Source organism: Zosterops lateralis (genome assembly GCF_965231275.1).
Source record: "Zosterops lateralis genome assembly, chromosome: 6".
NCBI classification, from domain to species: domain Eukaryota; kingdom Metazoa; phylum Chordata; class Aves; order Passeriformes; family Zosteropidae; genus Zosterops; species Zosterops lateralis.
The window spans coordinates 26,314,748-26,328,100 of record NC_139761.1 but is presented as its reverse complement, the minus strand read 5'-3'; the positions used below and the strand labels follow the sequence as shown (position 1 = coordinate 26,328,100).

General features: G+C 35.3%; 1 protein-coding gene across 1 annotated transcript in view; it reads left to right on the top strand.

Moving 5' to 3' along the window:
* Positions 1–13,353, top strand: part of AKAP6 (A-kinase anchoring protein 6) — a 254,431-nt gene that overhangs the window by 178,012 nt on the left and 63,066 nt on the right. The window contains exon 9 of the mRNA XM_083862864.1: positions 1,006–1,126. Coding sequence (XP_083718990.1) covers positions 1,006–1,126 — 121 coding nt within the window. The remainder of the gene's footprint in view (positions 1–1,005; positions 1,127–13,353) is intronic.

Sequence of the window (13,353 nt, the reverse complement as noted above, 5' to 3'; positions counted from 1 at the left end):
ACTGCTTTTTTTTTTTTTTTTAATGGGGTTGCTAAAAAAGTTCTTAATAATTCAAGAAATTAGCTTTAGTGGAACTATGGTTTGCTCTATACGCTATTCTTTGCACTATGCACTATTCTTTGATCAGTATGGGAGTTTTTTGATACTACTGGCAAGGCTTTTGTTAGTTCCAATTTTGCAAATTTGAAGATCCCTTTTCAAGAGGTATCTATTTGACGAATATGCAGTTTTTCAGCATGTACTTTCTGTCTTGTATAACAGTGTTTTAGAAGAATCTATGCTTTACTTATTCACTAGGCTTTCAATAGAGAATCACATTAATCCTTTTAAGCTCCTTATTCTAATGATTTATTTTGTTGAAAACCGTAGTGATCCTCCTTTGAATTTTAATGATTGCTGGCTATTCAAGGATTCATTGTTTTGACTTCCTGTCCTTACCTTTGTTTCTTACATGTCTGTAGGGAACACCTGTCTAATACTGTATCTGGCCTTAGTTCTCACTGGCTTACCATATTCACTCAAGCCTATCTTAAGGCGTTAAGTTGAAATGCTAGCTACTCATCCATGAAAATAAATGTAGGATATTTACCAAGATAGGCAGATAGACAGCAGAGGGATGGCTGAATGGATTGAGTAATTTTTTGATGTAAATAATATTTTTGTAAGAATTAAATCAAGGTGATTGTTGCAAAATTTGCTCAATATAAAGCCAGCACTGTAAAAAAACCATTAAACACCTATAGGGGATTTGTATTTCAAAATTTTTGAAGCAAATGCAGTATGCCAAGAGTTGTCAGGATTTGGCATCTGCTGCTGAATTTAGGTCATGGCACTGGCTTAAATTGGATTTCAGTTTTCATTTTCATCCACACTGTATAAATACAGAATGTCTCTTTAGAAATATAACTTGGAACATCATGAGTTTTCAAGAATATATTATTCTAATACAAGACTTTAACAACTACACAGTATTTATGCATAATACATTTTGTTCCTTATCTACAGCCTTTTGGACTTTGATTCAGAATACCAGGAGCTCTGGGATTGGCTGATTGACATGGAATCCATTGTGATGGACAGCCATGACCTGATGATGTCAGAGGAGCAGCAGCAGCATCTTTACAAGGTTAGCACTACCGTTACTGCCTTTACCTAGCTATAGAAGATCTGATTAGCTTGACAAGTCTTTCTCTCACAGGATATCGCTGCGTTCATTGTATGTATCATGGTGTCTATTAGAATTCCCTTCCCTGTCCCCAACCTCATTTCCATCCCCTGTGCACTGACAGGCTGCACCGACATCATAATTGCAAGAAAGTTCCCTTTATCACATTCTATTTGGTGTAATTCTATAGAAGGACAAAGATTTGTCTTCAAGATGAATAGAAATAAATGAAACTGCATTAATAAATAGACTGAAACAAAATGAAGGAAAAAAAATGAAATAGGAAATTTTAACAAAATGTGTTTTGATTGGAGCTTTCAGCTGGATTTTTATCCACCTTTCAGACCTCATCTGGAAAGAAAGACATTTGCCTTGATTTTGGTTTGCTGCTCCCAGGATACAGGACTCTTTCAATTTAATTTTTATTAGTTATATGTAAAGTAGACATTGTCATGTTAAGTCTTTGCACTTGGTTGCCATTTGAGCAACACGATTTTGAACTTGTAGGATGAAGCTATAGAGTCTAATTCTAGCATATATAAATTTGTACATACATGTATGTATATGTATATGTATATGTATATGTATATGTATATGTATATGTATGTGTACATACCTACAGACAGACCCACATGGTTTCTTTTATTTGCCATAGCAGCCTTAACCCAGAAGATTTATATTTCTTTTAGATAGATAGTACTTGTAAGAACTTCTTCAAAATGTGTGACTTGATCCTAAAATTGATTCAGGCTTCACTGTGTGTCTGAGGAGCTATGGGTCTGAGGGGTGGTGGGGGAAAGAAAAGAGGGACTTTCAACAGAAATATCAGGCTGCAATAAATCTTCCTCATTTAGGCAATTTTTATTGGAGTAATTCTGACAGTTGTCATCCTTGAATTGCTTTGAGCATATGGCATATTTCAAAGAGCAGATTGTGAATCATAAAAAATAAAATTAATAACTAACCACAGAATCAGCAACACTATAATGACAAGAAACAACTACCCTCTAGCTTTTTTTTTATTTCTTATCAAATAAATGGTACATTCAAGGTCAAATAGAAGTTAGTCTCTTTCTTCTATGATTGCATGATTTGATAATTTCTTAAATACAATAATTTTTTCTTGTTTTGACATCCTAATTTCTTGATGGTCTTCTTGAATTTTATTTTTTCTTATTTTAGTTATTTTACTTTAAATACCTAGCAAGAAGAGGTTGTCATGTGAGTTAAAATACATTTATAAATGCAAATATAATTCAGATCCACACTATTTTAGGCTGGGAGTGAGCTTCATTCATTGGCCTCCATTTCTTGCTTTGACAATTATTTTTTATTTTTGCTATTGTCTTTTTCCTAACTTTGAAAGTACTTCATCAGACTTAATCACACATGAACAGACCTGGCGTTGGGCAGGCTCAAAAATAAACAATGCCAGAAATGAGTAACGAGTTTATTGTGAATCTAAAATAAGGTGTTTTCATAGTTAGTGCCTGTCCATATAAGGCCAGCTTGTACCATGACTAATTTAACTGCTAGTTTTAGTCCTATACTAAAAAAATAAATTGATAAACATAAATTTTATGGTGACAGTCCATCCATCAATATGAAAAGAAATAAAGGTTAAGCAACCAGTTCAAATATTTTAGATCCTATTTAGTATACTTCCCTTTCTGATTTCCAAATGTAACTCCTAAGAATAATTATAGATGGTAAGGCTGGGATAAGAGTATACGATGAAGAGAGTAAAAAAGGGCAACAATTTAATAATATGTGCAGTATAATATGTGGGAAAATGGGTAATATTATATATGCAAAATGGGAATAGTTTCTTAATATTATGAAATTCTACACCATGATAGGCATGACACTTCTGAAAGCAGAAAGTTTGTATGACAGAGAGCAGCTGAGTCTGTAGCCTGTGCAGCAGAGACAAACCAGCACAGATTCCAAAGGACAGGCAGCTTATTTGTCCTGAAATTTTTGCTAGGAGATCACAGGCTACTGTACCAAATTTGAGCCCCTATCTCAAAACAGCCTATCTGGTACTTGGACGCTACAAAACAACTTGAAGAAGGGTAGAAATAGACTCCTTGCCCTCCTGCAGTGAATATTCACTGCATTTACCTTTCTAGTAAGAGCAGCAAGCAAATTTTTAAGATCTAAACAAAAGCTTTAAGTGGAGATGTGGAGTTTGCATAAGAGATGACTAAGGAGCGTCCACAAAGCAGGAGGGATATTATGCAGGTAATGTAAAAATCTTAAGTGCATTGATTTAGAACGATCATTCTTTCCAAAAAAATAAAACAAAAAACAGCAAAACCACCCCCTCCTCCCCACAAAGTGTTGAAAGCCCGATAATTTCAGACATTTAACAGTAGACAAAGGATAACATTAGCTACTGTAATTGAAGGAACGATTCTGCACTAGCAACGTAAAGATCAGATAAATCACTAGATCTTTACCATCCCTAATTTTAGAGATTTGTGTGACAACGAATCATGTCCTCAAAAAGACTATTAATAGTTTTATAAAACTAGCCTAGTAAACCTCTCTTCTAATCAGTGTTGATACCCGTTTTATTCGGAGGCTTCTTTAGAGTCGTGAATGGTGGAGTGTGTGTGAGCACAGCCTGTGCTTCCCAGAGAGCACGGACACAAACCCAGGCAGCTGCTGTCATCACAGCTCCTCACTGATGTGGGGTGTTATGAAAACAAAGGTCTTGCTCTAGTTTCTCTTTATCAATTACGGCTTCAAATGTGAACCTGCTAATTGCACTCTCTGCATTTTCGTGGGGTCTCCTAAAACCACAGATCTCTCTTCTCAGTTGCTGAGCTGACAGGTGATTTCAGCTCAGAGCCAGCTCAGCAAGCTGCCCCTGCCAGGAAACCTGCTGTGGTATCACTATTACCAACGGTAATCATTGCCCCGAAGGAGTCTATGAATGGGAAGGAGCAATGATGAAACAGGTAATTCAGAAGGGGCAAGCATACATTAAAGCAGCATAACACAATATATAAATGCTAAAATTATAGATAGGAAAATGAAATATGTTTTCATGGTTGGAAGTATTTTCACAGTACTATATTTTCAGAGGCAGTATACATTTAAGTCAACTCTCAGGTTAATTTTTTTTCTAACATTCCAGGAACTTTATAGTTTTTACTAGGAACCCTATAATCTCTCTTTAACTGGGTTTTGTTTTGCCCTGATAATAGTAATAGCACAGCCATCTTTTTGTAACACTGAATATGAATATACTTTCTCTAGACTTCGTAGATTTCAGTTCACAGATTTTAAAAAAAGAGAACATAGACTAAAATTATTTCGGTTTTATAGCTCTAAACTAGCTAATGACTTTGAAAATCAGCTAGTGTTTGATAAAATGGCAGTAACAGAATGAATTGATGACAGTTTATTTGTCCTCTAAGGCTTTATCTATTAATTAGGAAAAAACTAAAAGGAACATTTCCATGTTTTGGATTCCTACTTCTTTGTACTTCTCTAACAGCTCAGTTTGATGCCAAATGTATCATGTTTATTTCATTTTAATCTACTGCATGTGAGCCTGATCTCATAAGCTCTAAGTACACAGAACTTGCATTGACTTCAGCTGTATTCATATGCTGTTACTGGAGGATCAAATCCAAAGAATTTAAACTCTGCTAATTAGCCCTTTAATAGGAACTTGAGTAATTCTGTACCTTGAATGCTCAAAAATGAGGCAAATCAGTATTTATGGGAACTGTCGAGATTAGAAGTGAGTATACTAGCAGAAAAGTTAATGATAATTCTTTCCATTTTCCTCTGAAGATTAATTGCAAAACTTAATTGTGTTAGATTAAAACTCTATTTAAATAAGTACAGTATGATTGTTAAAATTGTTAATATGTTCAGTACAAAATTAACCAAGCATTTGAAAATCTCGAATAATTTTTTTTTTTTCTGATTACGAGCAGTGTATGGTGGTTTTAATACAAACTGCATAAGCCATAAGTCGTTTACTAGTAAATCTTCAGCAATGATTATGATAGATGGAAAAAGGTCCACATGTAGTAGTGGAAAGATTTTGAAAGCATTTAGTTGGTACAGCTTTTGAACATGTTAACTGCTGAACTCTTTCATCAAGGGGCAGTGGTCCACTGTATTAAATAACACAAAAATGCACATCAAAAGCTAAGGATATATTTCAAAAAAAGTTGAGGGGTTTAGTTTTAGTTTCCCTGCTGGAAGCTCTATCCCTGCTTGGAAGGTGCAGTTAATTTCCTCCTCTGGGTGTGCTGCTGCTCCATTGTGCCTTTCTCGCTGGCTCAGTGTGCTGTGGCCCGGAGTGGATCAAACAAACCGTGGTGAAAGTTTCCCTCATTTGCATCACTTCTAGACAGCCCTGTCGTACTCTTTGCTGACAGGAAATCACTGTCTTTGTCACCTTTTTTCAGTGATCTCCTTTTGGCAGAGATTGGCCATGTGACCAGGATTAATCACAACAACAGTTCTGGCTCAGAACTCAATGACATGTTTTCCTCAGCACTTCAATAATGGTGTAGAGGAGTCAGTAGGAAATGACTACATTAATTTCAGAGTGAAAAGATAATTAACACTTAAGGACTAGTGCTATAACCTATGGAGCTATTATTCAAATTAAAACTAATTTATTGCAAACTTGTGAAAAAAAAAAAAAAAAAAAGAAAAAAAAAAAAAAAGAAAAAACCCCCACAAAAAACTGTTTTTTAATGCAACTGTTAAAATAATCTTGCAAGAGTGCCTGAGTTTAAAAAGAAGCAGAAACTATATTTAACGTGGTAATATAAATACATAAAGACTTCAACGTTTGAAACTGGAGGCTAAAGTATGTAAAGTGCTTACTTAGATGATATGAATAGGATACTGGCAAACAAAAGCAGCAGTGTGCTCCTAGAATGCTGTGCTTCAAGGAGTTTCCTTGGCAACAGAAATGCAGTTCCAAAAGTAGACAGAACTTTCCTCAGAAAACATACTATTAATAACAACCTTCCGGAACAACTTGGAACAATTTGACTACTTGGCAATAAAATGCCAAGTGTTCTTCAAATTAATCTAACACATAACAGTTATATGTTTCTCTTGCCCATAATTCTCCTGAACTGGGGGCCTGAGTTCTCTGCTATTAGAGGATACAAATGTGCAAAGCGGTTCCAAATGCTGCGCAAACAGAGACAGCTCAAGCAGCAGCAGCCTATAAGGATCAATTAATGTTCTTCGTATCATTTTAACTTGTAAACCAGATTAATATAATTGGATTACTTTGTTCCATTTAAAGCAAGTTCCACGTACCTACTGAAGCAGCATTGTAGTTCAGTCTTTATTTCAAGTAGATTTTCCATATAAAGAAAACTTATTAAAAGATTAACAGCTTGCAGAGTGATATATTTGGACAATATGCTTAGGGGATTGGTTATAAACTAGAAAATGTGAAGATTTTTGCTTCTAAGCTGCATATTCTGCACAGTCCAGTATGCTTTCTGTCTGTCTGGTAACCCATCAGTGCCTGCATGGAGTTGCTAAAACAATCAGTTTTAGTCAGAAGAAAATGATGGTTGTCAGTTTAGAGAAAGCTCTCAACACACTTCAGAATTGAGCCCCTTGTAGAGAGTAACTACAAATCTGCTATGAATGCAGTATTTTTAGGCATGTCATCATTTCTGCATGAGCCAAAAAAATAAACTAATTTCAGTTTTGCCTTGCCAATAGGAATCATTAGAATTCCACTAAAGGCCATAAGTTTACTAGACAGGAAAGGTAGGCTGTGCTAGTACCTTGACTTTTCCTGAATTCTGAGCTCTAAAGGTTAAAAGTAATCAATATCTCATTGTGCAGCCTGATAATAAGTAATAACCATGATGTTAAAATCTAAATGACTGCAGATAGCACTTAGGTGTGTTGACCCATTTGGAAGGGCTTTTTAATTGCAATCAGAATAGTCATTATAGTTTGCTAATCAACTTTTAGGCTACCTTGCAAAAATCACCACCTTTATGAAATATTACTTTTATCCTATTAGAAAATTATGTCCCAAAGTGAAAGCTTTTATTTTGTCTGACAAAGTACATGTTAAAATAAAAAAGGAGAGAAAGATTATTCTGCTGAATAATGTCCATAGAGATACTCATTAACAATAGCATGTTTATTCTATTACCTAGATAATAGTATGTCAGTACTTATGTCTATGTACATGGATTGATACATGCTTCAGTTGAAGTTAATCTTCTGTTTTTACACTGTAGTATTTTTTTAACTGTCATGTATCGTAAAATGACTTTGCACAAAACTGGCTTCAGTTACTGTTCTTCATGAAGTTCAGTAATTTTCATATGCTAGGCTGGATTTTTTACCCCCAACAGATTAAGAACCTCCATGACTTTCTCCACTAGGTAGGAAAATCATATTTTGTACAAGAGGTCTCAAAAATGCCTGATATGCCAAATAGCAGTACAAGTCTGACTGATATTACAGTGTGAACTAAATAAGTTCAGGACCTGACACAGAAAAGTTTCCCACTCTTACTATGAGGGGTGATGAAATTGGTTACATTTTTCTGCACAAGTATTTTCACTTCATTTGCACTGGAGAACAGGGTAAAAACTCTTTTGTGACCCATCCTACAAAAACTAGTTCATTCTTCAGTGATTCATATGTTAGTGTTATAGGATTAAATTCCTTGCTAATTCTGGCAAATTTTGCATTTTACAAAACAGAAAACAAAAATATTCTTGAAAAACTTCTTACTTAAAGCAGAGAAATGTTAAGTTTTAATGTCATATATAATTACAATAGGAAAATGCTGATTGCCATATCTACAGAATTAAAACATCTAGAAATTGAATACAAAAAGAATGTAAAAAATATTTTTACATTTCCTTGGTTGCTTCCACAATATATTTGAAATGTAAACATGCACTTTTAAAGACAGTGTTGTAATTTCTACAGAGCAGACTCCTTGCATTTCTGCAAGAAGTGGCTTCATACGTTTCTCAAGAGTAAGTGGGTTTCTCCCACTTCTTCCCAGCATCATGTTGATGATGAACTTCACATTGTAGCCATGCTGCATTTACTGAGATTGTAGCAAAAGCCACCACAGCTTTTTGGAAATGAAAGCAGTGTGTCTAGAATGAAAGAGGCGTTCAACTTCAAACAAAAGTAAATGTGTACCACATAACTGTCATCACCATTCCTTACTACAGCTGCAAAACGTGGACAATTTACAGTCATCACGTCAAGCATCTTAGTCAACTCCACATGCTCTGTGTTTGTGCCCTTGCTGCTATAAAATAGTGAGATAAGGTCCTAAGTAGGGAGACCTTAAGGCTGCCTTCCACTGGTCACTCCAGCAATAAGATAAAATGGGGAATGTTAGTAACACAATGACAATTTGATTTTTGATTTTTGTGGGTGGACATGGTACTGGGGCTTTTTTAGCAGCTTAGTATATTCACCTGATTTAAAGCAATGAAGATAAAAAAATCACTAGCAAATATAGGTGGAAATAGTATTATTACTCTATTCCTCAAGTTAGTTGACAATTTTTAATGCACTTCCCTATTTTTACCCCTCATAGTCCAGGAGAAAGTATTATTTTTTTTAAACTCATTGGAACTACATGGTTTATCCATGATGTTTTGCTTCATAAACATAATACAGGAACTACTATTTTTTTTCCAAATTACTCCTCATGAGTATATCTCAAAAATAATCAATACTGTGATATTTCTTTCATAAAAATAAACAAAAAACAAATGACCACAGAATAGCTTTTTGGCAGGTTTTCTATATGAAGCCCAAATTCACTAAATCTCCATAAACTTTCAGAGGCAATATATTCAATGAATTTATGTCTAAATGATAAAAAATAAGTTGCAGTGAAGTGTACCAGTTTATAATCTCCTGAATTTTTATTTGTATATGTATTGTATTTTTATTTCTATAAATATATATTATAGACTGTATTTATATATTGAAAATATGTAAAATATAAAGATAAATTATTTATGTGTATATATTTGTAACCTTTTTACATACTTAAGGTTGGGTGATATTTTTACTTTGCGCATATACACTTTTAATAGAGTGTACTAAAAATAGCTACAGCATTTTGCACCAATTCTCCTTCTAACAAGGTAAAATAAGTGATCACTGTAATTTGATTCATAATTTTTGCAGTTGTGGCTGCATCAGGTCCAGTGGAGTCTTAGGGCAGGCTGCAGCCATCTTCTGCCGCCAGTGTGAAATACTTGTGGTTCTTAACTTCTTGTGGGTGGTGTTGTTTTGCAGATAACATGGTTGCTATAGAATCCCAGTGATCATGAAACTGTAAATGTTGGCTCTATGAGGAGATGCATTTGTGGGGAAAGATCTCTAGTGCCTTTCACATCCTGTTGTTTTGGAATGACAGGTGCTATTACAGATGTGAAGGACATGTGCCAGCTGTATCACAAGCTGCAGGGAAAACTATGGGGAGGTTGTAGTTTCCCCAGTAATACACTGGGACATGGAGTCATCTGTGAAGAGTAGTTTAACTACTATGGAAATGAAGTAGACCAGCCCCTATCATGAGGAGGTTTCTCTGAGGGGTAGTTCAGAGCAGAAGCTTGTTAAGTACTCTAAAATATTTTCAGGAGAACCTTTTTCTCTCTTCCCTCTTTCTCCACTGATTGGATAAAGAGGCTGTGAAGATTAGACTCTCTCAGTTTACCACTCACTCATTCTGATATCACAAAAAGAGGGTACTTTTTGTACCACTGTGTAATGTTTATGCAATACTCCAGTTTGAAACTCATTTGTGGTACATCCAGATTTTGACTGACATTGCACTGGAGCTTGATTATCTCTGCTTTACCCATTGATTTTTCTCAAAAATAGGCTACTACAGATACAGAATTTTTTAGGCGGTAACTTTCTAAAGCTGAACATGTGTTGAGATATATGTATTACATCCTTATTTTTTGATGGCCTTCATGCAGACACATTCTACTGTGTCTACTATATAGGTGGAAGAACAATAATTCCTAAGATCTCTTAGCTTGTTTTCATGTGTTGAAAGATCAAATAAACACCATCAGAGGTGAGAAGTGGACAGTCATCTGATCCCATTTTATTGCTGCCTAAAGAGATTCATTGAAACTATTTTGGTTTTTCAGCAAGAATATATAATATTTAACCTCTAAGATGAACAGGTCAGAGGGATACAAATAATGAAAAGTAAATTAAAAGCTATAAAAAGTTTTCTTAACCAAAACCAGAAACAAAAAAATAGGATATGGTAAGATGCCAGGAACTAGAGCAACCATGTGTAACTGTAGACATGAAACATTTCTTAATTGTATCTCTTTGCCAGGATCACTTGTGAAATACACAGTTCCCATTCAGTGGGAAGACATTAGGGTAAAACCAATCTAAAATATGCCTCCAAACAGTGGGAGAACTATCCAGAGAAGTGCCAGAACAGAAACAGCAGAACACACACATAGATGTAAATTGAAAGAACCCATGAAGCAGGGCAGATAAAGACTGACTGAAAATGCTGGCATTTCAGTACAACATATGTAGTGTAACAGGCAACAGAAAAATTAGAAATAAAAATGTTCTTGACAAAAAGAGGCAGGCAGCCAGATTGAATATCACAATTACCTTTGAAATTAAAATATAGTGTCTGAAACCATTAAGAATTAAAGATTTTAATGAAGGAGTAGATATCTGTAATGTGGCTTAAGCAAATCTAAAGATTCTCAGTGTTCTAGCAATGCAGAAGGCTGCCAGGCATTCAATTGCTATATTTGCAACTATGCTATTAGATCAATGACTAATTTCATACCAGCTGGATTATGAAGTCAGCTGCAGTGCAACACTGATAAGGAGCAAAATTAGACTGGAAAGATGCAACCAAGCACTGCAGATGGGCAATGAAATCATAATGAAACCAGTGAATAAGTACAGTCAATCAACAAACAAACCCTGAAATAAGATATTCCATCTCTTAAAGTTTACTATAGCTGTTTTAGAAGAACTCTACTCACCCAAGCTCAGGTTTCAATTGAAAGACAATAATCAAAGCAGTACCTGAAAGAAACAGGAAAGTCGCTGTGATTGCTCCCTGGCATTCTAGATGAATAGAACATATCTGAAGAAGATGAGCACTTACATATAAAATTGAAAATCCTCCAAATCACTCTAGAGAGAAGCAAAATGGAATTCTGTTAGTCTAGTAAAACTGCTGCAAAATGCAATGTGGCAAAGACTCTGATTCCACAGAAAGTAATGGATAAAAAATTTGCTAATGGTCAGAAAATCCTAGTGTAAACTGATTCCAAAGTACTTGCACAAAATGCCAAAAACCTGGGATATTTAACAAATTTTTATTCAGGGATACAGTGCTCACCGTGCTGTCAAAAACATGTTTTGGAACAGTGATCTGAAAGAACAGCAGAGCCATTTTTCTGTTGTGTATTTTTGTCAGGTATCTGTAGGCTTTTATGCTCATCATTCTGAGCTTCTAGGGGTATTCCAGAGTAACATGGACCTGACACCCTTCCTGTAGTGAATAGTTGATGTCAGTCTAAGCGTAGGAAACAGAAATGTCAAAGAGGAGGCATTATATAAGCAACACTTAAATGGAAACCTGGACAGGAATATTATCTAAATGCAGAAAACATGAAAGAATGTGAGTCATTTGTGGGGGGCATATGTTGATTTTTGAAGGACTTTGCTGCTGGCCTTGAGAAACTAGGAGTACCCCAGGAAAACAGGCAGAACAGTTAACAGACAACTTTCACAGACGTGAACAAACACATTACAAACTTTTTGCTCACTTGGCAAAAGCCTATGGATTTTTGCCATGGTCAATACAAATCGATGAGCAAAAAGGGTTAATGACCAATAAAAAATTAAAAAAGAGGGGAGGGAGAGAAGAGGGGTGGGCAATGCAGCAAGACATCAGTTGTTTAATAGTACAATTTGAAGGAACTGGACATTCGGAGAATCTTCTGATGATCCAGAGCTCCTGTAGCAGTTGCTCTATAATGTTTTTCTGGAACCATAACAAAAGTGAATGAGTGTAGGGGTAAGTTGGAATTAAAGTGGGTTCCTTCCAACTGAGACCATCAGAGAGCTCTGGTTTCTAAAATCTGTGAAACTAGAAATTTCTGTCTTGCCTGGAAGCAACAGCACAACTTGCTTCTCGTGTACATTGCACTTGTCTTCCAGGAGAAGTAATTCCCCATGAGTTACCTGGTGGGCAATAGCTCACCCTTAAGATACCACCTGCCTTCAGCTACAGGCGGACCCACATCCTGCATGTTTTTTTTCTCACTTCAAGTGCTGAATTTATCTCTACAAATCAATGATCAATACTGAGGCCTCCATAAAATCAGATTAACATAATCAGGAATTTAGCAAAGATACAAAGAGAGGAGAACATAGCTATTTAAAGAAGCATGTTTTCATTTAGTTCAGTTGTGCATATGTATATATACACACATCTATATATATATATTTTGTCTAACAGCACAAATGCTAAGTTAGTGAGTTTTGCTATTCCTGGCACATTTCAAAGTTACTCAAAGTATTAAATATTAAGCAATAAAATGTGCATTTCATGGAAACATTTCTGTTTGGTTCATATTAATTAAATTCAACCCTTCCTTTTTGAAGCCAAATTAAAAGAGATTTTGAATATTGCTTTCCAATTGCAACAAGCAACAACAAGATTTTCCTGTTTTAGGGGGTATTTGGGAGGAGTTTTTTGCATCTCTTCTAAAAGCCGTGCATCACACAAGCTGTATCTTGACTGAAGAACAGGATATTCTCTCTGTGAACTAACCATTTTCATAGACAATGCTTTTTACTGCCATGGTAGGAAATCTTGGCTTTGGTGCTGAGGTATGCTCTAATGGCAGCTAAATATTCTGATTTGCCCCTGTATGTTTAAATAGTGATAAAAAATATTTTCCTGTGTTTTATCCAAGTGAATTCATGCCATTTCCCCCTGTTTCCTTTCCTACAAGTCAGTCACTAGAAATACAGTATTATAATAATTTGCACACCATTCAAAAACTGTTATGTTTATTGGTGCCTATATGTATCTTGAACAACTCTCCACTGTCCAAACAGGGAGACTGAGAGTGATGGGAGATCTGATGGTTCAGGATTTTGGTTTTATT